This window comes from Lycium ferocissimum, chromosome 3 (assembly GCF_029784015.1).
Source record: "Lycium ferocissimum isolate CSIRO_LF1 chromosome 3, AGI_CSIRO_Lferr_CH_V1, whole genome shotgun sequence".
Classification (NCBI taxonomy): Eukaryota; Viridiplantae; Streptophyta; class Magnoliopsida; order Solanales; family Solanaceae; genus Lycium; species Lycium ferocissimum.
In genome coordinates this window covers 34,463,338-34,489,685 of record NC_081344.1, presented here as the reverse complement: position 1 = coordinate 34,489,685, position 26,348 = coordinate 34,463,338, and the positions used below count along the sequence as shown (strand labels likewise).

The 26,348-nt window shown below is 38.4% G+C and overlaps 1 protein-coding gene across 1 annotated transcript; it reads right to left on the bottom strand.

Moving 5' to 3' along the window:
- Positions 1 to 442: 442 nt before the first annotated feature.
- Positions 443 to 22,780, bottom strand: LOC132051105 (uncharacterized). The gene is made up of 10 exons (XM_059442388.1): positions 22,512 to 22,780; positions 20,625 to 20,663; positions 18,771 to 18,897; positions 18,058 to 18,119; positions 17,401 to 17,468; positions 16,979 to 17,028; positions 9,611 to 9,680; positions 8,756 to 8,879; positions 1,242 to 1,358; positions 443 to 684 (listed from the first exon to the last, which is right to left on the bottom strand). The coding sequence occupies exons 1-10, from the start codon at positions 22,761 to 22,763 to the stop codon at positions 586 to 588; spliced, it is 1,008 nt and encodes a 335-aa protein (XP_059298371.1). The 5' UTR covers positions 22,764 to 22,780; the 3' UTR covers positions 443 to 585.
- Between the last annotated feature and the right edge of the window lie 3,568 nt (positions 22,781 to 26,348).

The following is a 26,348-nucleotide window of genomic DNA, read 5'->3' as shown; positions in this document are numbered from 1 at the left end:
GGAAAGTTCAGATATCTAGGCTGTCGCTAGAAGTTGGAAGGATTATGTCGATAATTATGAGAAGCAAAATGGAAAAAGAAAAAAGAAAAAAAAAAAAGAATATGAAAAAATTGCCTGACAAGTCACTGACTTGAAGGATGTACTAAAATTTGTAAGATATCACACAAGTTGTTTCAGTTATTTCAAGCTTCTTGTGACTGTTGGTTAATGTGTCCCATTTCAAATGATATTGAAGTTAGAATAGGATGCATGAATATATCTTCTGTCAATGAACCTGGCTCCAATAAATATAGGATTGGCATTGGTGTGATTACTAAAATGTTACATGTGTCCACTTTCAGCAGTAATATGACCTAGTTTTCTCTAATTTATATGGGTTATTTCCCTTTTAGTTGCGAGTTACCGTGAAAATTATAATTGCACACAATTTTCTTTGACATACTACTCACTTCAAGGGGAAAAAGGAGTTATCTAGCGTGCTCAAAGAAAAGTTATAATTATTGGAATAATTAATCATCAATAATTTATATAGAATACAATACATAAGGAAAGCCAGAGAGCCTATCAGTTATAAGAACCATGCAACTATAGAGCATCCAAGGAATAGGTCTGAAACAAGTATGATATTATCTTCTTGTAGTCACCGATCTGTGTGCCTGTATTTGGATCAACAAGGTAAGGCACCTGCAAAATGAATTGGACTTCAATTTGAATTTTACTTGCAAAATCCTAGATGTCCAAGGAAATAGGAAAAAAAACAGTTTATGTCAAGCTGTTCTTTTGAAGCTGGAAAGATTACGAGCAATGATGCACTCTCTTGCTTTAGTTTGTTCTGAAACATAAAGAAATAAAAAAGAATAAGCTACAACAAAGAGATCAGATCATGACTTCTTTAGGTCTAATGAACAAGCAGGCAACAGATATGACCAGCACTGACTCGGCAGAGGGATAGACTATATATCAATCAACTAAATATTACTCCCAACTAGTTGGAATCAACCATCCTTTGCATCCATGCCTCTATTTGGGACTAATGCGTAGCACGCGCATTGGACATGTTATAAATAATTCAATGTTTATAGGATTCATCAAGTTTGACTATTTTGTGCAGGCTGTTAACCTACTGCAACCCTCATTTAAGCTAACTATGCGAAGCTCTATTACGGCCTTAGCAGAGTTATAGAAGGGGGATATAGACTGCAGGTATAAACTAACAAAGAACGTTGAAAAGGAAATCTAACCTCCTTTCCACCAGATATTTTGATGAGTAACTGTTCACGCATTGATCCCTCACCTATGTTATTCAGTATATAAGGAAGCTCCAGTTCACAAAGTGCTTCGCGGACTATTCGAGCATACTGTGACAGGAAAAAAAGAACAACAAAATGGAAGGAAATTTTATCAATTTCACCAGAACAGTAGTAATTTCCAACAATGCATTGGCATGCTTGTGTTTTGCTAACATTATATGTTATTTCTGGGATTTCCCCAAGTATTTAAGGGTCACACTATGACTTGCATATCTGCTGATCTACATACTGTGTTTTATGGCAAAGGGCTTTTTGAGGTGAATGGAATTCAGGTACATTAATAGAACCTACTTAAGTTCATTCTATATGGCAGAACAATTATGAGACGCCGTCAATAAGTTAAAGGGAAAAGTATTCAAAACACACTCAAACTATGGCCAAATTTGCCATAACACACCTCAACTTTGCGGGGGTCCTATGACCCCCCTGGACTTATTTTTTGTGTATTATTTTCGCTTTCAACCGGACAAAGTCACTCAAACGAGTTTGAGTGTATGCACGCGCTCATAAAATTAAAATCAGACGGGTCATTTTCATTATTTTGGTTTCCAAAATTTGAAATCCAAAATTCTCTCTCACCTTCCACTCGATTTCTCGCCATATTAATCACTCAAATACCATTTTAAGCGCAAATCGGTGTGAATCATAGTTAAACTAACTTTAGGTGGTAACATCGCGGTGGATTTTGACCCGAAATCGTCGATTGATCTTCAAGCTTTTAGTGAACTCGAAAAAATACCAGGTTAGTCTTGTTCTTTGTCGGCATTTGTACGCATAAAGTTTATTTTTTCCATATTATATAGGATTTATGAAATTGTCGTATGAATTTCTAGGGTTTGTTAAAAAATTATGGGTTTTTCCTAGTTTAAATTGGGGTTATTTGGGGTTAAGAGATGTGTAATCTTATGTCGTGTAGTATTCCGTTGTAATTGCGTCCAATTTATTTTCACCCCAAAATGTGATTTTATACACTTCGTTTGGCCTTGTATTGTCGAAGTCCGAATTTAATTGTTGTTATTTGATGTGTGTGTGGGGTTGTGATTGTTGTTGACCATCTATTGTTATTGTATATGTGTGGTACCGATTGTTTGTACTATTCTTGAATTGTAATTTCGGTATGAGTGGGTTTGTATTAGTAACATTGAGATGGTATCATGGTGGGGTTTTGGATGTTAGTAGTGTACAACCAAAGTATGAGGGTGGACAAATAACGAAGTTTTTGGATATTGATGTGGATAGGTTGTCCTTTTTTGAACTAAGGGATTATATTAAAGAACTAGGGTATACTACAAGTTGTTCATTTTGTGTTAGGATACCTAATAGTGATAGTGTTGTAGAAATCAAATCGATAGGGACATTTTCGAAATTTCACAAAGTTTTGAAAATGGGGATACTATTGAAATCTATGTCTGTCACATGGTTGATAATTTAGATAATGTAGATGGTCCCGTTGCTTTGTTGGAATACACTAGCCCCAACGAGGAATCTTTGGCTGCTTTTAATAAAGAAAGGGATGGGGGTATCAAGAAGGGATGGGTTTGCTTTTAATAAAGAACAGCTAATATCGAAAGCTGCAAAGCGGCCTTCCGAACCAAGATGGTCGGTGAAACCGCTCGCTTTCGAAGACCCATTAAGTAGTGAATTTCCTATTCTTGAATCGACCGATCATGATGATAGTTCGAGTCGACAAAAGTGAACTCTTTAATGAACATGATGCTTTGAACATGAAAGTGATGATGTTCATGAAGAGTGCATAAATTTGGTGAAAAGGAGGTCATATCGAGAGGAGGAAAAGAGAGAAAGGATACCAAATGACCCTGGAGAAATTCTGTTGGTGAAGTTGGTCCGGATCGGGCTTTGATGAAAGCCTGCCACGCCGATACAAGCTTGAAAGGTAAGGTTCTTTGGGGATGAGCCGGTGTATGTCGGTTCGATGCATATAGTGTTGAATCGGATACGGATGATGAGTAGGGTCTAGGAGGGCTAGGAGAAGGATAATTTTTGACAAAACTGTTGAAAAAGTGATGTGGGAGTTGGGGATGGTTTTTGAGGATGTGAATGAGTTTAGGGATGCTGTTACAAAATATGCGCTTCAAAGGGGTGTGCGATTAGAGAAATTTGTCAACGAGCCCAAAAGGTTAGGGTGAGGTGTAGGGATGGTCGCCATGGTCGCTATACGCAAGTCTTGACAAGAAGACTAATGATTTCATGATCAAAACCTACAATCCTAAACATAGGTGTGTCAAGACTACTAGAAATTACATGTGCAATGCTAAGTTCTTGTCTAAACATTACAAGAATAGAATTACGAACGACGCCCAAACATTAGGATTTTCAAGTTTCGGAGTTGATTGGGAAGAACTTAATATACATGTTGGAAAAACCACTTTGCCAGAGAGCTAGAGCTAAAGTACTCCAAGAAATCATGGGTGATCATGTGTTAGAGTTTGGAAGAATATTTGACTATAGGGATGAAATGTTGAGGACTAATCCGGGAGTACTTGTGTTGTTAAGGTTGATGACTCGGTGAAAGTGGTAGGTTGGTGTTTGAAAGTTTTTATATTTGCTTTGATGCTTTGAAAAAATGCTTTTTAGGTGTTTGTAGGAAATGTATTGGTTTGGATGGTTGTTTCTTAAAGGGAATAACCAAAGGGACTATTATTTTCTTGTTGCTAAAGATGCTAATAATCAAATCTTGCCTATTGCTTGGGCTATAGTGGAATATGAGAATAAGAACACTTGGACATGGTTTTTGAAATTGTTGATAGGCGATTTGGGAATGGGAGATGGCGTGACTACTACTTTGTGATATCGGACATGCAAAAGGTATGACAATCACTTTTTTTTTCTTCATTTAGTTTCGTCCATTCATATATAATTGTTTCTCAAAATTGTAGGCTTCGATCGGCTATGAAAGAATTGTTACCCGGTGGAGCACGGGGATGTGTAAGACATATCTGTGGCGAGGTCAAAAGAATGGAGAGGTCTTGAAGGAACCATTACGGAAGTGTGCAAAAAGCACCTTTGAAGGAGAGATGAAGATAAATCTGGACAAATGAAACGAAAGTGCGCGAGGATGGTAAGGATATTGTTGCGGATTTCTTTGTCTACCCACTGAAACTTGGTGTAAATCGTACTTTCGGCCCGACATTAAGTGTGATAGTGTGGACAATAATATGTCGAGAGCTTGATATGAAAATGTGGCACGAGGTCGATAACCCCTATGTTGCACCACTTTGGGTTGTAAAGCCTATGCGGAGCGGACCAAAGAAGGTCGGGGAGAAGAGAAGCCACGAGTCAAAAAGATATGGTAAGTTGTCAAGAAAAGGAGTTGACATGACTTGCGGCATTTGTCATGGTAAAAACCATAACAAAAAGGCATCCTTGAAGGTATGAGCTTTTAAAGTAAACTCGTTTTTTATACTCTTTGGAGTAAAGTAAATTTTGTATGCCCCCTCAAAGGGAGACTTTTAGTTATGTTTAACTAAAAATTCGGGAGGAGGCACTTTTTGTCTTGAGGGCGGACATTTAGTTATCGGATCCGGCATAACTTTGCAAATTCTTCACGAGTTTTTATGGGATCCGGCATAAAAGTTTGCCCTTTAAAAGTATGCCCCCGTCGGCATAAACTTGTTAAGATTTACCAAACTTATGCCGATGGGAGCACGTGTAACACCTTTGATTTCTAAATTAAAGGGATTTCATTCATCAATTTCAAACTTACATTAAACACAAAACAAAAGAAAACTAGAAATAGATTAATGGTTTTGATTTGACACTGTTTTTGGTAGGATTACAGTAGAACAAGCTATGGTCATGGACCGGATGTTAACTGTGACATCTCTCGAAGCTTTCTTGAATCGAGTGCTACACTGCAAGAGCTGGGGAAGGCCAAGAAAGACAACTCCAACTTCGAAGCACCAAGCAAAAGCTAGGGGAAGGCCAAGGAAAAATCCATTAACCGATGCACCGGCAAGAGCAAGTGCAAGGCCAAGGAGTACTTCTCGAAGCACCGCCCACCGGCGGTGCGAGGCCAAAGAGTACTTCTCAAGCACTGACAAGAGGTATGGGAACAAGGAGGACAACCATTAGTGCTAAATGGTTTGAAAATGCAACAAGTTATGCACACGATCAACTGCTTGCTTCTCGGTCTAACGTGAGGAGGAAGACGAGAAAAACCTCTGAAGCTTCTAGTCTTTGTTGCGACGATGCACTTTTGATCAACTGCTGCTTCTCGGTCTAATGTGAGGAGGGAAGACGAAAAACCTCTCAAGCTTCCACAGTGTAAGCTTGTTGTTGATAATGAAAGAGGAAGAACTACCCCTACAAAAGGCCTAGAACTGTTGGAATGGGTATATTTGTCATGAGAAAATGGATTTACAACATACAATGTAAAATTTGAAATATTTGTTGGATTGGGTATATTTGTTGCAAGTGAGTTTACTAACTATAAACAATTGTTTTGCTTTGTCTGACATGGCTTGCCAAGTAGTAGGATAATTGATCTTTCTAAGAAAGCATATAAGGTCGGTGATATTCTGGGGACCTTGGTCACAAACAGAGGCTGAGTGAGGTGGAAGGGCAAAGCGACAATGACATCAAGCCGGCTTGAAGAGATGAGGGTAAATAAAAGGAAAAAAGTGACGACAACCCGAACTCTTGCAGACAAAGGATCCGTGAAAGTAGTGTTAATATGTTGGTAGTTGGTAGAACAAGTTAATGTAGTTGTTAGTTTTTGCGGTTCATAAACAAACTAAAGTAGGCGTGGCTTAGATGCTTGTTTTGTGACATTATGCTCTTGCGCTTGAATGTTGCATCATCATGAATGTGATGCACTACTTTTGTACAAACTTATATTGGTGCAAGTGTTTATATATAGCGAGGTCTGTTTCTATTATTAAGTCTGTCTCTTTCAGATAAATCGGTGCACATGTTTAATGTTGCAAACCAAATGTGGTCAAGCTTTTGACCGGATTTAAAGGTGGTCAAAAACGGCTAAGGTGGTTGGGGGTTAAGTAGTGGGGAATTTATTGCAAAAGACATTATAAATATAGGCTTTCACTTACACAAGTTTATCGGATCATAACTTTGCAAATTCCTTCGCAAGTTTATGCGGATCCGGCATAAAAGTTTGCCCTTTAAAAGTATGCCCCCGTCGGCGTAAACTTGTTAAGGATTTACCAAACTTATGCCGATGGGGCATACTTATGCCTTATGGGCAAACTTTGCCTTGAAGCATATATATGTATTTTTTCAAGCATATAAACCAAAGTTACATGGAAAAGTATTATCTTTGTAAAAGTTTTTGGATGGAATAAAATAGACTTTGACCAAAAAAAAAAGTTTGCCTTATAAGGCAAAGTTTAAATTTTGTATACCCTCGGCGGACTTTTAGTTATGTTTAACTAAAAGTCTGCCGAGAGGAAAAACGTTTTGTCTTGAGGACGAACATTTAGTTATGCGGATCCGGCATAACTTTGCAAATTCCTTCACAAGTTTATGCGGATCCGGCATAAAAGTTTGCCCTTTAAAAGTATGCCCCCATCGGCATAAACTTGTTAAGAATTTACCAAACTTATGCCGATGGGGGCATACTTATGCCTTATGGGCAAACTTTGCCTTGAAGCATATATATGTATTTTTTCAAGCATATAAACCAAAGTTACAAGGGATATATTGTGTTTGAGGCACTGTGTAGCTTTGCTAGAGACCGGATACACTTCCTTGTTGAAAAAAAAAAAGGAGATCATAGAAATAGATTAGGCGGTCTCCGTGTTTTCAATTTAAGCAAGGTTTATGTTGGAGCACATGTAACACCTTTGATTTCTAAATTAAAGGGATTTCATTCATCAATTTCAAACTTACATTAAACACAAAACAAAAGAAAACTAGAAAGGATTCCTAACATACATTAACCACAAGACAAAATAAAATGGAAAAGTAGTTCTTACCTAACATTAACCACAACACAAAAGACATTTTTCCAAGCAACCGCCTACCTAACGTCAAGCACAAAACTAAACCATTCAACTTCAAAAATACAAGAAACACTAAGGCAATTGGTCATGACAAGTTGAAGAATTTCCTCGCATTAACCAACCGATCCAAATACAAAACAAAACAAGATACAAAATGTGAAAATCAAATTAGAGCTAAAGTTGTTGATCCCCTTCTTTTTCGATTTTATCTCTTTTGCATTTTCAATTTCGCCCGCATTAATCACACTTGATTGTTCTTCCATCTCCTTCATTTTCATATCACTTGGAGCAGATTGTTCTTCCATTTCAATCTCTTTCAACATCTCGGCAATTTCGGAACTTCCACATCCTTCTTCCATCTCCTTAATTTTCTTCTCTTTTGAAGCTAATTCTCCACGCATCTCCTTCATTTTGTTCACCAACTTTGGAATAATGTATTTCGATCTTTCATCAACTTTGGAAAGATCCCTCCATCGAAAAAAATTTACACTTCTTCGAACCATAGTAGGGCAAGACCAATATCTTCTTCCGGGATTGTTGTCGGACGGAAGTCTTGATGGGAGCAACACACCATGATCGCATCGCACCTCCTCATTCAACATTGGATCTTCATTGTCCATACAAAGCTTATTCAAATCCAATCTTGTTTCTTCCATAGCTAACGAATTTTAATCGGAAATTTGGGGAAAGAGTGTAAGAATCCAATCTTGGGTAAGAATTGAAACATGAAAGAGAAGAAATTTACCAAAAATTTGGGGAAGAACTCAATGTGGAAGAAGAGAAGAAGATGTAGCCGTTTTGTGGGGATTTAAGATTGGATTTGGGGAATTAAAAACGTTATTTGGACGGCCATGTGGCAAATATACACTGGTCCATATAGTTTTTATCATCTCTTACTGTATTTCGAAGGAGAGTAGCTACACTTGCTAGTCCAGGTCACCGGTTGAAAGCGAAAATAATACACAAAAAATAAGTCCAGGGGGGTCATAGGACCCCCGAAAAGTTGAGGTGTGTTATGGCAAATTTGGCCATAGTTTGAGTGTGTTTTGAATACTTTTCCCTAAGTTAAATAAGCACATAATGCACAAGCTTCGCTATATGTTTCATTCGGTCTCTTTAGAATCAGGTAAGCAGGTTCATGACTAAAGGGCCTGTATAATCTTAAATGAAAACAAATCAAGTAGCCTGTCCGGTAAAAGCTACAGCAGATCACCCAAATGACTAGTTAATTGAAGATGTTGAACCTTTCCACTTTCCAGTGTCATACCTGGTGTGGATTGTAAGAAAATAGTTTCTGACAGTGACTAGTAAGGCCACGACATTTTTTCCAACTCTAGTCAGTTTATATCTGATTATCTGAACTCAAATTAAATAATCTCCTACCGTCATAGTGCACAGAGAAGTTTTCATGTTACAAACGAACAGTCAATATACCTGAAATAAGCATGATATTAGTAGCAGTCTTACAGGATTATTCTCATATGAGAAGAGTTCCAGTTTTTTAGGTGGTGGCTCTTTCCTGGATCTTTCCCAAAATGTCATTCCCCTTCCTGCTCGAAGAAGAGTCGGCATCCATCCTGTTAAGATGGTACTGTATGTTGCCAATGTATAACTTATGTCAAAATCATTGAAAAACAAGGCTAAACTATATGCATTTTTCTTCAAGCCATAAACTGCAATTTAGACTCCATTTAGCATCACATACTATGAAGGAAATAATACTATCAACTTAAAAGTATGAGTGGCTACTACCCTAATCTGCTCGTTTACGTTGCATTATTTTACTGCTCACTGATGTTTATAGAGACCGTGAAATTTCTCCTGTTCTATGTGAAAATAAAACACTGTGATCTTGTATGATGATCCTTTCTAAGTTCTTTCTCCAAATTTCCATCTCTAAATGGACATTGAATTATAAGGCAGATCAGATGAACTTCATTTTATAGGAAAGATTTTACAGTCTAAAATAAAACCATTTTTCTAACGAGACATCTAGTTGATAATCATTATATATCATTCTCCTCAAGTTGGAAAAGGCAAACAGCATCTGGACTATAACGAACTGAAAATTTGTACCTCCAATTCACCTCTCAACATTCACCTATATTTACTGGTTAAGACGACAGGCAGGTTTTCATTATTGAGCATAAGTATCATCATGAAGCACAATAAACGAGAAATTAATCATGGAAAACTGATCTTAAAGTGATTTCCTCTGCAGTAGCCTCTGCCTTCTCTGCTAGCAATCCAGAAGTCCCTCTCCCCTAACACCCACCAGGGAAAAAAAAAAACCCAAATTCGGAAGATTGGTATTATAAATACCTTTCCAGGAGGCCAGCAGATGGATTCCCTCCTTGACCATATTGATGAAACAAATATTTAACAATATCACCTGAGAAACAAAAACCACTCATTAGTTTACTAGAGGAATAGAGTCGTATAGAAAACTTGTGCAGCTCTTTCCATATCATATTCCTAATAAAAAGAGTAGGTATGATGCATGATACAGGTTCGTTGCAGCTCTTGTTTTCTCTTTATTTATTTTTTTGAAACTGGTAAATTTGTATTCCTCAGCATTAAGGGTATGCTATGCATGATACAGGTTCGTTGCAGCTCTTGTTTTCTCTTTATTTTTTTTTTGAAACTGGCAAATTTGTATTCCTCAGCATTAAGGGTATGCTGGCCACCTCCAAAAATTTACAGTCTACTGAAAGAGAAATACTTACAGTAATCCTAAGAAGTCCACTAACTGAACTTCCTCTTCTATATATTGTTCTTTACACCAAAAACTTAATGAAGTAAAGACCTTCCATTGGATCTTCTGCAATGAACTTTCTCTGCCTTTAAAAATTTTGTCGTTTCTTTCCTTCCAAATGTTCCACCAGATGCAGGAAGGACTGTTTTCCACCAAATCTTCTGACTCTTGCTCCCTCCCCTTCTTATCCAACAGCTTAGAAGGTCTGCAATGTGTTCACGCATAGTCCAGTTCACCTTAGCCAAATTAATGAACAATGCCTAGACTTGTGCCGTAACTTTACAATGAAGGAAAAGGTGATTGTTTGTCTCTAAGGCCTCCTTGCATAATGTGCATCTTGAAGCAATGTTTATTCCTCTTTTCTGCAGTGCTTCATGAGTCAAGCAGGCTCTCAAAGCTACTAGCCAGGTGAAACACTTCACCTTAGTTGGTGCCACACTCTTCCAAATGGATTTCCAAGGTCCTGATGTCCTCCCTGAAATTTCAGTCAAACCCTTGTTGTACAATCTGTTCACAGAGAACAGTCCATCTTGATTATGCTTCCATGTCAATTTATCTGGCTCAAAATTAGTTCCTTGAAATCCACCAATTACTGTCAGTAGTTCTACTACCCATGCTATTTCCCAATCATTTAGAAGTCTTCTGAAAACTAAATTCCATCCTTGGGGAGACCACATCTCCTCTATTGTACTATCTGGATTTGTGCTTATAGAAAACAAGCTAGGAAACAGTAGTTGTAATGTCCCCTGTCCACTCCAATTTTCCTTCCAGAAAAGAATCTTGTCACCCCTACCCACCTTGTAGTTAACATTTGCCTTCAGAGCCAGCCAGAAAGCTCTAATGGTCCTCCATACCCCTACACCATAGGTATTTGTCACCTCATTTGTACACCATTTCCCATTTTGGCTATACTTATGTTGGATTACCTCTTTCCATAGTGCCTGATCTTCCTGATTATATCTCCATAACCACTTCATGAGTAAGCTTTTATTCTGTAATTTTAGGTTCTTCACCCCCAATCCTCCATGCATTCTGCTTTGTTGAACTACTTTCCAATTTACCAAGTGGAACTTTTTTTCCTCATTTTTTCCTTGCCATAGAAAGTTTCTCCTTAGAGTGTCCAAAGCCTTAACCACCTTGTATGGATAGGAAATAAGGACATCACATATGTTGGCAAAGAATCCAAGACTGAGTTGATTAAGATGAGTCTTCCACCCAAGGATAGGTATTGAGATTTCCATAGAGCTAGTTTCTTTTCAGTCTTCTCTATGATGCCATCCCAGATTTCCACTGCTTTATGCATTGATCCCAAAGGCATTCCAAGATAAACAGTAGGCAAATTCTCAATCTTGCAATTCAAAATGCTTGCAAGCACTTGGATCTGCTGCACCTCCTTGACTGGGAATATACTGCTCTTCCTCCAGTTGACTTTCAGCCCAGAACATGCTTCAAAAACCACTAGTATCACCCTCAGATGGTAGATCTGTTCCTGATTTGCCTCACAAAAAACTACTGTATCATCAGCATACAATAGATGGGAGATTTCCATAGCCTCATTAGCCCTATTTCTCACATTAAATCCTCTGATCCAACTATTTTGAGAAGCAATTCTCATCATGCTGTCCAGGCCTTCCATAGCTATAATGAAAAGGAAAGGGGATAAAGGGTCCCCCTTTCTGCAGGAAAAAAACTCACAGGTTCTCCATTTACTAGAATAGAGAACCTGGTAGTATTAATGCAGAACTCCATCCACTTTAGCCACCTGCAATCAAACCCCATTTGTCTTAAAGTGTTGACAAGAAAATTCCAGTTCAAATGGTCATAGGCTTTTTCAATCTCCAGCTTACACATCACTCCTGGCTCTTCTCCTCTAAGTCTGGTGTCAATACACTCACTTGCTATTAAAGCAGCATCCATAATTTGACTAACTTGCTCACCACTCTCTTTAACCTTTCTGCCAGCACTTTGGAAATTATTTTGTACACACCAGTGATCAAACTAATGGACCTAAAGTCCCTTAGTTCAGTTGCACCCACCTTCTTTGGAATCAAGGCCACAAAGGTGGCATTGAAACTTTTTTCAAAAATCTGTTGAGAATGGAAATTCTGAAAAGTCAGCATCAAATCCTCCTTCAAAACATCCCAAAATGCCTTCCATCCAGGCCAGGTGCCTTGTCAACAGCACACAGTTTGATCCCTTCCCATACTTCATCTTCTTCAAATTGCCTTGACATCCATATTTGCTCTTCTCCAGTAATGCTTTGGACACCTTGAATGTTCAAATTTGGTCTCCATGCTTCTGTCTCACTGTAAAGGTTCTGATAGAATTCTAGAATTGCATTCTGAATATCCATAGGTTCAGAGGAGCTAACTCCATCAACCATTAAAGTGTCAATAGTGTTGAATCTTTTGTGAGCTGTGGCCATCCTGTGAAAATACTTTGTGTTTTTGTCTCCACTCTTGATCCATTGCACTCTAGATCTTTGTCTCCAGGCTATCTCTTCATTTCTAGCCACTTCTTCATACTCCATAGCCAACTGAGCCTTCTGCAATTGCTCGTCTTCAGTCAGAGGTTTTTGTTCTTGAATAACTTCTAGGCTGCCAACTTGTTCCAGTATTTTGTCTTTTCTTTCCCTCCAGTTTCCCTTATTCTCCTTGCTCCATTCTTTAAGTTTTCCTTTTAACAAGTTTAACTTTGAAGCTAACTTGTAGTCTGGTCTTCCTGTAACATCAAAGGAGCTCCACCATTCCTGCACTTTGCTTCTGAAACCATCCACCTTCAACCACCAATTTTCAAACTTGAAATAAGTTTTCTTAAAGGACCAATCTCTGCATGTTAGCATGATTGGATTATGATCAGATCCCAGGTTTGGCATTACATCCTGTTTGATCTATAGGAACATTTCATCCCAAAGTGTTGAAAAGAGAAATCTGTCAATCCTAGAGGCAGTTCTGTGATTTGTCCCCCTCTCCAAGTATAGGACCCCCAAATAAAGAAGGATCCACCAACTCCACCTCATTGATGCACTCAGAAAATTCCTTCATAGCACCAGATAGCCTGCTACATTCAGTTCTTTCAGATGGGAACCTTGTGACATTAAAGTCACCACAAACGACCCACGTACCCTCACATAAAGCCCTCATAGCACCTATCTCCTCCCACAGTTCCCTCCTTACAATTCTCCCACAATCAGCATAAACTGCTGTAATAAACCAGATGAAATCCTGATTTATCACACAATTTAAAGTTAAACTTTGATTCCCATTTTCCACTATTTCCCTCTCCACTGCCTCTTATCCCATAACACTATAATGCCCCCCCCCCCCCTAGAGCCTAATGACTCAAGCCATACACCCCCCACCCATCTGTTTCCCCAGAGTTGTTGTAGATAATTTCCCACTTCCCCACTCAATTTTGTTTCCACCAGAACATAGATATCAGCCCCCCATTGTTGTATTCTACTCCTTACAGTATTCCTTTTACTCTCCATATTCAACCCCCTCACGTTCCAAGAAACTATTTTTATCTTCATTATAAAGGAGTTCTTAGTTTCCTCCCCTACTTCTTGATTCACTCCTTGGTTCCCCATCTTTGAAATTCATATCAAATATCAAATTTCTTAGCTCCCTAGGTACTGTCTGTTTATCAGCATTATGTTCTATTGAGATAGTTGAAGTTATCCCTTTTTCTCTCCTCTGGTCAATCTTTGTGAATAAAGCTTCGGCCTCCCTAAAGCAACCTTCAAATGCTGCTCCGAATTCTTGGCTCATCCTCACAATATTACCCTGAACCCACAGGTTCGATCTCATCACTGCTTCCTTTTCACATTCAAAAAAATATGTTTGTATGGGAGTAGGCTCTCCCAGTAGAGTTATCTGGTTTGTGTTCCCATGTTCTTCAATTTTCTCTTCATCCTCTTGACTTTCAGTTGGCAAGACCATCAGCCCATCTTCTTCTTCTTCTTCAAACTCTTGGTACTGATCCATTCCTTTATCTCCTGCATCTTTCCTCCCTGACCCAATATTTAAATTCGCCACTTTCTTGAACCCTAAAACTGGGGAATTTGTGTGAAGTGGTAATTTAGAAGAGGAGGGAATTGAAATTGCCTTTTGCATATTGGTAGAAGTGATTTTTATAGCCATCTCTTTCAAGGAATTTGGATGCCATCTCTTTCAAGTTGTTGAAGTGATTCTTATAGCCATCGACAGTGGAACTATCGGGAGTTTTAAGTTCTTTAGAAGATGCACGTGACCCACCATGTGATTCACTTAAAACTGATCCCTTTTCAGACTCATATTAGGCCAAACAATTAAATTTATTTGGGCCCAGAATTAAACCCTTCGCAGATCCAACATAAATCTGGCCCTTCTTAGTATTTGAATTTAAACCTACTGCACGTGCCACTGCAGAATCACGTGCAAAGTCAGCAACATCTGACTTTTCCTTCTGCTTAGCGACTGTATCTGTACTTTTACCCAGTGTCTTCGATATCTGCTGGGTAAAAGAATGTAACACCTCTTTCTCCTCTTCTTCTCCGATGACAACTCTCGCCGGAGATTCCACCCAAACCTGGAGGATAAAGAGAAGTCCGCCTTGCTGCAGGGGGACTTCTTTAGGAACCTCTTTATCACCTCCTTTGACTCTGATTCTAGCCCACTTTAGATGATTCCGGAGTTGAGTCTCTTCCTCTGTTTCCAGCCAGCCTCCACAAAATTCACCAATGACTTTGAAGACTTCAGATGACCAAAATTGGAGCGGCACACCCACAACCCTAATCCAGACGGAATTTGGCATATTTCCTTTTTCTATGACTCCTGATAAAAAAGACCACCACTGAATATTGATTTGGGCTCTTTTCTAGTGCGACTCCCCTTTCAGGACTTGCTCAGCTATGCTTTTGGATGGAAATTCAAACAGAAATCGATTTTCTCCCATGGCATAAATATTGAGCCCATGGATCTGTTTCCAAGTGGAAGAAATCCATCTTCGTAGGTCATACAAATTTGGAACTTCCTCATTTACAAAGTAACCAACCAAGCATCTGCCAAGTACCATATTCTGATTACGTGCCATACCTTCCTTTATCTGAATAACTTCTCCCCTCTTTAATGCGGAACCTCCAACCACTTCATTGTTCGACCATTTACAGCTTTTAATTGCTTCTGCATATTGGAACTTTTTGTCCACAAACCTAGGCTCCCTCACATTAAATTTGTCAACAAAGCTATTAATGAATCTGCCAATCTTGTCAGCCACATAGGTCCAGCCAGCATTAAACGATACTTCGGGTATGATTATCACCGCTCTCTCCTTCTCCCTCGTAAACTGATAATGCTAATATATCTGCCAAAGCCATTAAAATTCCTGGAGCAAAAGGTCTCAGAGAAACTGTCTCTTCTCTTCCATCGTCTCACTACATTGCCTCGTACCTTTGATGCCTCCCTCATGTTCCTCTTTCGGTCCAGTCAAACCAATGTTCTGCTGTGTTTGAGGATCTAGTAATATCATAAGACTTAAAGCCTACCGCGAAATAAATGCTATCATCCATCTCCTAGAATGTTGAAAGAAAAGGAAGTAGAGTGAGAAATCCGGTGATCAGAAGGACCACCAGAGTTAGGGACCAGTATCACAAAGCAACTTTAGTGCATTGCCTCGGGATAAGTGCCTGGGAGCATTCTATTTAATTCAAGTTAATTTTCTCTTTATTTGCTTCTCTTCTTTTGGTAAGTCATTCATTTGCTACGACATATGGGTCTTAGTATTCATTCTAAAGCAGCTTATGTTACTTAAAATGTACAATGGTGCTCAGCTGGAAGAAAATAATTTAGAGAACTACAGCAATTGGTGAACTGGTAACCACCCTTATGGCTATGCTTCCTTCTACTGGAGCTGATGAAGTGACACAGAAAGGTGACACGTGTATATATTTCCCTTAGAAGTGCTTACGAACTCCTAGAAACAGAGGAATGGCCACCATTGGTGTGGTTCCCTTAAAGAATCCCAATAGTAGCTTTTATTCTTTGGGTGGCCAATCAGAACAGACTTAGCACAGCACACTTGACAGACATAAGTCGGGATTTTTTTTTTTTTTTTTTTTTTTGATAGGTAACTATAAGTCGGGATATTGTTGAAGATAATATCTGCTGCTTTTAAACTAATCCTGAGACAGTAAAGCATTTACTTTTTGCTTGCAGTTTCACCGACCTATATGCCATCAGATTCTGCATAACTGCCTAGTATATACTGGTTCTTACTCTTGGGATGATGAGCTTGCATGGTGATCCACTGTGCAAGAATCAAGTCCTCTTTCAACAGGGAGTATACCAACAAAAGGATAGAGTGTCATAGAAAACCGTAGAAGGGAAGGTAAATTGTAGTCAACTCGCTAAAAGCAGACACAACTGAAAACTAAGCTATGGTTCCATTATTTCTAATGATAGAGAGAACCATAAGATCAAACGCTTTGCTTTTGTTAAGGTATAAATACCAAGGGTATGCCATCGTGAATATTGTTAACCATCATATCATTGAGGTATCAAAGCTTCTCTAATTACCATAAAAAGGATGGTATTAAGATGTCTCGACTCTCGAGAATGATCTACCAGGTTAGTTGTTCTCTCCTTATTTGATGTGTCTATCCCTAGAACTGTACTCCAAATATAACAGTTCCGCCCTCGACCCCTAGAAGAAAACGGAAAGCTGGAACTGCTCTTAAGCTAATTAAGACAATCAAAGGCACAACTATGCTTAGTCTTCATTTTAATCCAGGGTCGCACAAATTAAAAGCTTAACCCGTGCGCTAACATTTAAAAGTTGGCATGTAAGTGATATTGCTCTCATTTGGTCGGAAAATAAACAGTTAGCACTCAGATGAAACTGCCTTAAACACCAAAAATGTAAGAAAGAAAAGAAACTTCGCTACTCAAACTTTTTACCACTTTCAAAGAGCGAAGTTCCAGTATTTGGGTCAACAAGGAATGGGAACCTGCAAAATATCAACAATTCACTAGGTTAAGAATGATAGCGAGGACAGCATTAGGCAAGAACCTAAACTACGGCCCTAAACGAGTACCTAGTTTAATTAGCCTCTTTCCTCTTATCCATATCAATATACTAGGCAAGGATCTCCAATTAAGGGGATATACTACGATAATATTCAGAAAGACGAGACAAATTAAGAATACAATATAATTGTCATCCACGAATAATCGCTTTGCATTTTCGCCTTCTCATGGTTCAGCATTCTTTGTTCAACATTTTATCTAGCATTTCGGAACTTCTTGTTTTGATAAAGGAAATGATTGTCAAATTAACAAAACCTTAATATAAAAATTTAATCAGGAGATGATCTACATACTGTTCTTTGCCTCCCAGTCTTCTAACCATTTCTCGGTGTCTTACCGAACCCTTTGGACATGGATAAATCTACAAAATCACATTTGGGGGTAAGATCACCTTATAGAAAATCACATAAGAGATAAAACTGAAATACAACAACAACAACAACAACAACAACAACAACAACAACCCAGTGAAATCCCACAACGTGAGGTCTGGGGAGGGTAGAGTGTACGCAGACCTGACTCCTACCAAGGTAGGACGGCTGTTTCCGAAAGACCCTCGGCAAAACTGAGATAAAACTGAAATATTGAAAAGATAAATAACTTTAATATTTAACATTATTTTATGATAACTCTAACTCTGTCCACCGAGGCTTGGACAGATGGGAAGAAATCAACATATATGAGGAGCACCCAAGGGTGTGGTGTGGCCTAGCGGTCAATAAAGTGGATTGAGAATCATGAGGTCTCAGGTTAAAATCCTCTAGGTGATTTCTTCCCATCAATCCAAGCCTTGGTGGATAGAATTATTACTTGTGTTGGTGGAAAGTAGCATGTACCCCATGCAATTAGTCGAGGTGCGCACAAGCTAGCCCGGAGACCATGGTTATAAAAACAAACACATATGAGGAGATGAGAATTATCAAATTAGGTCTAGGTAAGACTATACTCACTTCTGCAGATAGATCAAGTTCGGTCATTGCCTCCCTAACCCTTCTGCAAAATGGGCATGCCTCTGTTGACAATTCCTACAAGAACCTGAGTTATTCCATGATGAAGTAACACATGCATTTAGGTATAGCATTGCACGAGATATATGTGGATACTACACCCCTTAACAAAAGTTTCTAATATGGTTCATAATTAGATCTGTATGGAAGGTTAACTTTTTATTCTCATACAATCAGTTTAGAGTTCATATTTACCACACTATAGGGAAACTTTCCAGATTTAAAGTGTGCATATCTTGAGAAACGTGAGAAATACTGCAAGAGAAAACATTTTAATAATATAAGCTAGTTTCTTCTAGAACAACTGACTAGGAAACAATAGTCTACCACTTCATTTTGGGTTAAAAAAAAAAAAAAACTAACTGTTAGATGACAAGCTGGGTATTTATCAAATACAAGCATTGAAACTGTGTCTTCAGCACATAGTCATATGAGCATTAAAAGATAAGAGTTCGAGCTTCCCGCTCAGTTTTTTCATGCACGTATGAGGAAAACATACTTTCAAGATTTTGAGTTTTCAGCTGTCTGATTTCTTCAGCGTGTCAAATCTCATAGATATAGGACCACTGGTAATGTTTATATTAGAGTCAACATCACGGATTATAAGTAAAGGGGGCTGATGATTTAAGCTTAGCACACAATGAAGAGATGCTCACCAAATTCAAAGATCTGCAGGTGCATTGGAGGATTAACTTCAGTACCATCTTTACTACCCAATCTGCCATATTGTGCTCGTGAACCCCATGGAAGTCTTGCCAAGGTAGAAAGCGAAGATGTTGTTTCCTACAAGAAATAGGTACTCAAAGGTTAAGCAAAGCATGAAAGGCTAAAAAGGCAGGAATAAATAAAAATCTAAAACAAATTAAGCCATCAACTCATTTAGAAGGTTAACAACTATTATGCAAACATACCTATAAATATGTCAGAGAAACAAATGTGTTAGATGAGATTTTAGCTATCACAAATGATTGTACAAAGTTCCAAATTTCTATCTACCCGCCACCATGCTATCTCAGAAAGACAAAGTTCAAAACTCTGTCCACTAATTCTTTTTTCTTATTCTTCTTTCCTGATTAAAGAATCCAATCTTTCAAGGGTTACACACATACAACAGCAAAGTCTATACTGCTCTGAGGAAAATAATAAGTTTGACTTCTATTACAGGTAGCTAATTGTTTGCTGATCTAGGGGAATTAATAAAGTACCAATTTTGACTTCTGTTGTCTTATTTAATCTCTAATATGTCATATATTGAAATAATCAAAAATACACATTCAAAGTTACCATGATCAAAGTTAACCACAAACTGAATGAATTAACTTATAAACTTAAAAGTCGTTAATTTCTGCAAAATCTAGGATCATTTGGCATGGGAAGTCAATAACTGGTGAAAATTTTGACTCCTCCTCTTTAAGTCTCTGATTTTCATTACTACATCTCATGATCTTTTTGTGCTAATTTTTAATCCTTCGTTTTTGTTTCCCTTCACAAGATTCATACAGCAATCTCATGTTTACATTTCTTTAAATCATATTTTGTAGTAAATGGCAGTAATGTCTAACTTTAATTAAATTCGACTTCTCTCAAACATATATATCTAAAGATCCAGCACAAATGTTTTCCAAATATAAAATCACCATACTACTAGAGTAGCTCAAATTTATGTAAAAGCAAGATGGAAATAAAGAGAGAAGTACAAGCAGATTTTGAACTGGATATTTACTAGAGAAGCAATGAACTTCAACAGGTAATCCTGGGAAGTAACTAGCTAAGGACAAGATAAACCTGCAGCTTAGTTACAAATCCAGCTACTCACTACCCTATAGAGAGATTCCTAAACATTTCAGAATGTTTTTGTTACTATTTCCTTTTCTTTTGCCAGAAATACCCACAAAGAGATCATTAATCCAAGATTAGCTCCATTGTTTTTCTTTTTCCATACCATTTGTTTTTCAACCTCAAAATATAATGTGTGCCTGTTTGAACAACTTCATTACCAATGCTGATTACATGACCAATACCAATAAGAGCGACAGAAGAACAAGTGTACACAAATTACAGTGCTTAACTACATAGATGGTCATTCAACTTTCACTTTATAGCATCAAAGTCACTAAACTAGTTTTTGTAATGAAAAAGTCACTCAACTTTACGTAAGTAACATAGCAATCACTAATCATTTTTTGTGAAAAAAAAGAGTCTCTCAATTATGCCTAACTATCATAGAAAGTCAATAAACTATCTGAGTGACTTTTGGTTACATGTTGTAGGTTCAATGATCTAGTGACCTTAGGTGATATTTAAGTAAAGTTGTGTGACTTTTTATTAGAAAAAAATGTTCAGTGACTATCTGCGACTTAGACAAAATTGAATTAATTTTTCATTACAAAAAGTAATCTAATGACTTTAGTACAATCAGATAAAAGTTGAGTGACAATCCGTGATGCTAACTCCAGAACTCGACCACTAAAAATGAAAAACAAGTCGAAGAACTTATAATGGGTTGGTACCTCTAATAAATAGTTTCTTTTGCTTGAGGGGTCTCCTCCCTGCATGATGACCAATAACATTATTAAACATAAGAATGTCAAATAATTTTTGCATGAAGAAAGCAGAAAAGAAACCAGAAGACATTCAGAAAATAGAATCCGCAGCATAGTGCACTAACTACTAGGCACAACCTTGGACTAGATGCATCCTCGGGAAGCAGTTGGTGTTATAAATATTAAATTGATTTTAATTTAAGATTTGTTAGACAAATTCCTGAACAAGGGGATTAAACTGCAGCTTATTATCTCGTAAGTTGTTTTATGCTAGGGAGTTCTGCAGAAATTGGTTTTTATGTTGAAAAGAGATTTAGCTTTCCAACTTACATTGACTTCAGAGAACTTGAGCTGTCATAAGCTAAAGACCAGATAATGTTTGAAATTTCAAAATCCATATTTCCATTAAAAGAAATTTTATTATGCTTTTCAATTGCAAATAACTCAGAGCCACAGTAACCAAATTAGAAAACAAGTTTTTAGGTTCATAATGCTTCCTCTTAGTTAGAACTTCCAGTTATGTTGATTATACGGGATCAAGTAAATAAGTAATTCACTCTACAAATCAAAACCAGAACACAGTTCATTATCAAGTGAATAAAAACCACGTTAGACTATCTATAATTTGACTATTCAAAGAGTTACTACAAGGATAACAGGTTCATAAGATAAATAGCATGTCTCCTTATATTCCAAATCTAACATGCCACTAACAACACCAAACTTGTTATCCAAGCAAATTTAAAGGAAATCCACTTAAATAATGATGAGATCATTTGAACTACAAATAGCAATTACTTTCATCTACAAAAACATTCTCCACAACCATCAAACGTCACATGTGCCCTACAAAACTCTGGTCACCCCAAAGGAGAAGACCAGAAAATGAAAATGGAGCTATCTCTCTCTCTCCTGAGATAGCGTCATGCAAGAGTCCCAATTTTCCAAGAACATTGAAATTAGGAAAAAAGAGAACTGAAAACCAAAGAACACTAAGACATACAATTAAATCAATTGTCCCGCACCATCAAAGAATGTGGTGCAGCGGATGGGGCTGCTCCTCCCTTAACCAGAGATCTCAGGGCTCGGGTATGGAAAAATCCTTGGTAGGGAGCGCTTCCCCCCGAATGGGGAAGTCTGTACTTGCAAATTTGTTTTTTTTATTATTGAGTTAATGGTCAAAAACACACCTGAACTATCACTTTTTCATGAGTTTCTTACTTAAACTATCACTAATTATTTATCAAAACACACCTCAGCTATCAGTTGTTCACATTTCCTATCAAAATCGTTTGGATATAGAGCATGGAAAAGCTGACGTGGCACCTTATCAGTTTGGTAACTTTATAGTCTTGGCTTTTCCATCCCCTCCTCTCGAAAAAACTAAGACTCCGAAGTTAACACGCTGAGAATACGAGTCAATGATAAAGTAAAATAGTAATTTTTTTTTTTTTTAACAAATGACTATCAGAATTCACTATCAAGTGAAAAAGCTAATAAAAAATTTCTTTAATTGACTTGTCAGACGATTATTTTGAGGATAACGCATTCATAAGATAGGAAGCACTTTTACTTGTTTCCAAACAAATTAAGCCATTTTCTTTTTCCCTAAGAGCCTGCTTGGATTGACTTATTTTAAATATTTTTAAGCCAAAATAACTTTTAAGCACTTTTATAGTGTTTGTGTAAAATAAAAAAGCACTTATAAGCACTCATTTCTAAGCCAGAACAACAAAAATAAATCAAAAGCCATAAGCCCATCCAAACCAATTATGGGGAACATACAAAGTAGGAGAAAAGAATGAAACAAGTAAAGAACACTAAGCCAATATAGAAAAGAAAAAAAGAACTCACAGAAAATAGTTTAAGTAAGGGGCAAAGAAAAGACAAGAAACTGGTAGATGGGCCGTTGCTGCTGCCAAGGCCACTATTTGCATCATCAGAGGAATCTTGGTCAGAAGATTTCGATGCTGGCAATGTGTTTCCTTTGCGGGAACCCGACTTTGGATTTCTTGGGATTACATGTTTTTGAGGAGTTGCAAATGTTGAGGAGTTGCAGGATTGGAATGGGAGAGTTGAGGCTGAGAACGTAAAGGAGGATGACATTTCAGAACTATTCTGGTGGTTAGTTAGCACCGTAGCTACAACTTAACATGGCTTTGCTTTTGATTTGATGAATCTATTTAGGTTTAAATTGGACTCAACTTATGAAATCACTAGGAGCGTGTTAGAAAAATCACCATGTAATTGGATTGTGTTATGAAAATATTAATGTGTGGTGTCTATTACTCCTCAACATATAACTCCCACTACTTCATGTTCATAACTCTCGTACTCCTCAACATATAACTTAAAAGTTCTTCGTATTACGTTCATAACTCTCGTAGAATCCCCATTACTTTATGACCACTACTCCCACACTTTATTTCTATAACTCCCAAATAGTTATTACCTATGTTTATGACACATCCTTTGGTGTTCTCAATGTATTCGTATATATAGTTGGGTTGTATGTAATAGTTGGACACACTTAAACGAGCCCCACACTTTTCTAACCCAAAAATACCAAACTAACTCATTAAAAAAAAAACACCTAAATAGGCTTTACGCACAGATTATGTGCGTAAAAGGACCAAAGTGTACATTTACACTTTAATCCTTTCACATACAGTTACCCCGTCCGTGAAGTGGACCCCCCCCCCCCCCCACCCCGACCTCCATTCTTTGGAAATCAAACTCAATTAAGCTTTTTTCCATGTTTTGACTGAAAATTAGTGACGTTTCAAAATACCAGAATATAAATATTTTATATAGAACTTAATATTTTTTTTCGTGTACAATAATATCGATTCATTACATCAAGTATACATATATATTTAGATCATCGTTTTAGAGGTTGTAAAATGCTCCGAAGTAAGTTTGAAAACTTATTATACATATACATTTAGATCGTTGTTATAGGGTTCTAATTAATTATGGACATCGCACGAGTTATTATTAATCGACAATAAATACTAAAATAACTAATTATCATTAAAAAAATAATATCCAAAAATATATATAATATTAACATAAAATGTACATTTTATTTACAAATATACAATCTCCTAAGGCCTAAGGATCCTTCTAACCCCACCACCCTCACTATCATCAGGATCCTCTCTCCTCCTCTTAATGACAGGATGATTTATGACATGATCATCCTTTCTTCGCTTCTTCAGGCCCTGGGTGAAAACATGCTTCTTTGTGGGGCATGGCGGTCTCCACCGAGTAGCCTCAGTAGATGCCTCAGGAGATGACTCAATCGGAGGAGACTGGACCACAGGAGCAGAAGAATGAATCTGAAATAATATATAAACAATTTAATTTAGATTTATCATAAACTAAACATGAAATAACATATAAACAATTATTTAATAAATTATTTCTTTGTAAAAAAACAAACGTGTCGACGGCCTCGAGATGGGTGGTCGAGCTCCTTAGGCGGCTCCTCAACGCGCGGTCTCTGAGCGCTACCGGAGGGTAGGGGCGGGAGGTGGAGACGAGGTCAATCGAACGGGCGGAGACGGGTCCACGATGCGCGAGAAGAATGAACCTATAATACATGTAAATAATTTAGTTTAGATTAATAAAATAATTAATTAATACATTATTTTATTGTAAAAAAAACAAACCTGTGTGTCGACGGGCTCCTGAGATAGCATGTGAGAGGGCTCCTGAGCGGCCCGCGGAGCCCGAGATGCAGATGGTGCCGTAGGCCCGGCTGTACAACGAAGAAAGTAGTCATCGAAAATAATATCCAAGTCCTCATCTTCGTCTCCTATATGTAGATCCTGGCACTCCGTGGAAATAATGACCAAGGATCATAAAGTGGGACCATCTCTGCGTATATCCGGGTCTCCGTGAAGTCGATGGCACGGAAGAAGAAGTCGACGGGATATCTGTAGCGTAGGGAACACCGACGGGCTATGTCCGTCTATCTACTGACCTGCGCGGCCCCGGCCTCCTCTGCCCGCCGGCGAGACGACCGACTGCCCGGCCCGACCACGCCACATCGGCCCGCCCGGACCCATCAACCCTGCCACCTCCCGGGAACACCGCCGATACATCTCATCGACACGATGCCACTCCCGTGCCCGTGTCATACCGGTGTCGGTAAGATGAACTCCGTCTTTGCATATACCGCTATCCGGGGTCGGTGGACTCGCGGGGAATGCTCTCATGGCGTATCATCAGAGTCATCCGTAGCTGCATATATTTGCAAATTTTAAGAATTGAATAAATTCGTAAAGTAATACATAATATGGAAAAGGGCCAAAATTACCCCTGAACTTTGGGAAATAGTTCATCCATACCCTTCGTTACACTTTAGGGCTAATTATACCCTTACCGTTATACTATGGGGTCAATTATACCCTTATATCGAAGAACCACGTGGCATCATCCCTTCAAATTATTTCCCCCAAATAATTTTTTACCCCGCCTAAAATAACCCGGCCGACCTAAATTTTTTTTCCGACGAGGGATAACGGGTTACGTCCGTATCGGTTTGGCTAGAAAAAAAAAATTCGAGTCGGGTTGAGTTCTTTAGTGGGTAAAAATTGATTTGAGGGAAAATAATTTTGAAGTACGAGATGATGCCACGTGGCAGCTACGTTAGACATAGGGTATAATTAAACCCATAGTATAACGGTAAGGGTATAATTGGCCCTAAAGTATAACGAAGGTTATAGATGAACTATTTCCCAAAGTTAAGGGGTAATTTTGGCCCTTTTCCGTACATAATAGGACGACGATTAAAGAAACTTACCAGCGCCTTATACGCTCCTGAGAGTGATGCATATCCTCGGCCATCAGGACACGGCATCGAGGGATTGGCAATCAAGGAGCGAGTGATATGCATGTACCACGTGATGTACTCATGGACCGGAGTGTCATGTCCGATCGACGCTAAAGTCGTCATTCTCGCGTTCCATGCATCGACTTCCTGGTGCATACGTGCTCGCCATGCCGCCCGTCGATCGAACGCTCGTCCCCGGTGTAGTGGGGTGTGCCTCAATGTGTACCGCGGGTATGTTGCGCACGCCCACCGCGCGTAATACGCGATCGGGTGCGTGATGCTCGACGATGTCCATATGGATCAATGGACGCGTGCGGTACGTGTTACTGCTCACCAACCCTACAAAACGTCGACCGACCCGAAAATCGATCATACGGCGTCCATATGAAAGCCTATAAAAGGAATTCAACTAGTTAACAATAAAAAGAATAACAAAAATAACAAACTAATGTTAAATCAAAAAAACTTACCTTGGGCGCCGCGCAATGGTGCGGTCCTAGCGATCACTAAACGGGAGAATGACATGGTGCGTTTTCACACCTGCGGGTACGGCCTCGCGACCGTCTCGGCGCGTATGGCATATCCTCGACAACATAGTCATCGGGAGGGTGAGCGCCCATGGGCCGAAAAAAGGTCTCAACCTGAGTCCACACCCATATCTATCATAGTCGTCAAAAAAATTATTTATCGATCGTCGTTTCGAAAAGATATATTTAGTGTTTTATCTACACACACTTAAATATATTACCGAAGAAGAGGGCTAAATGCGACGACCTCAAGCCTCTCTCGCCCAGAGGCTCGATCAAATCCTCCGTACATGTGAGCCGACGACGGCGCGCCAACTATAACAT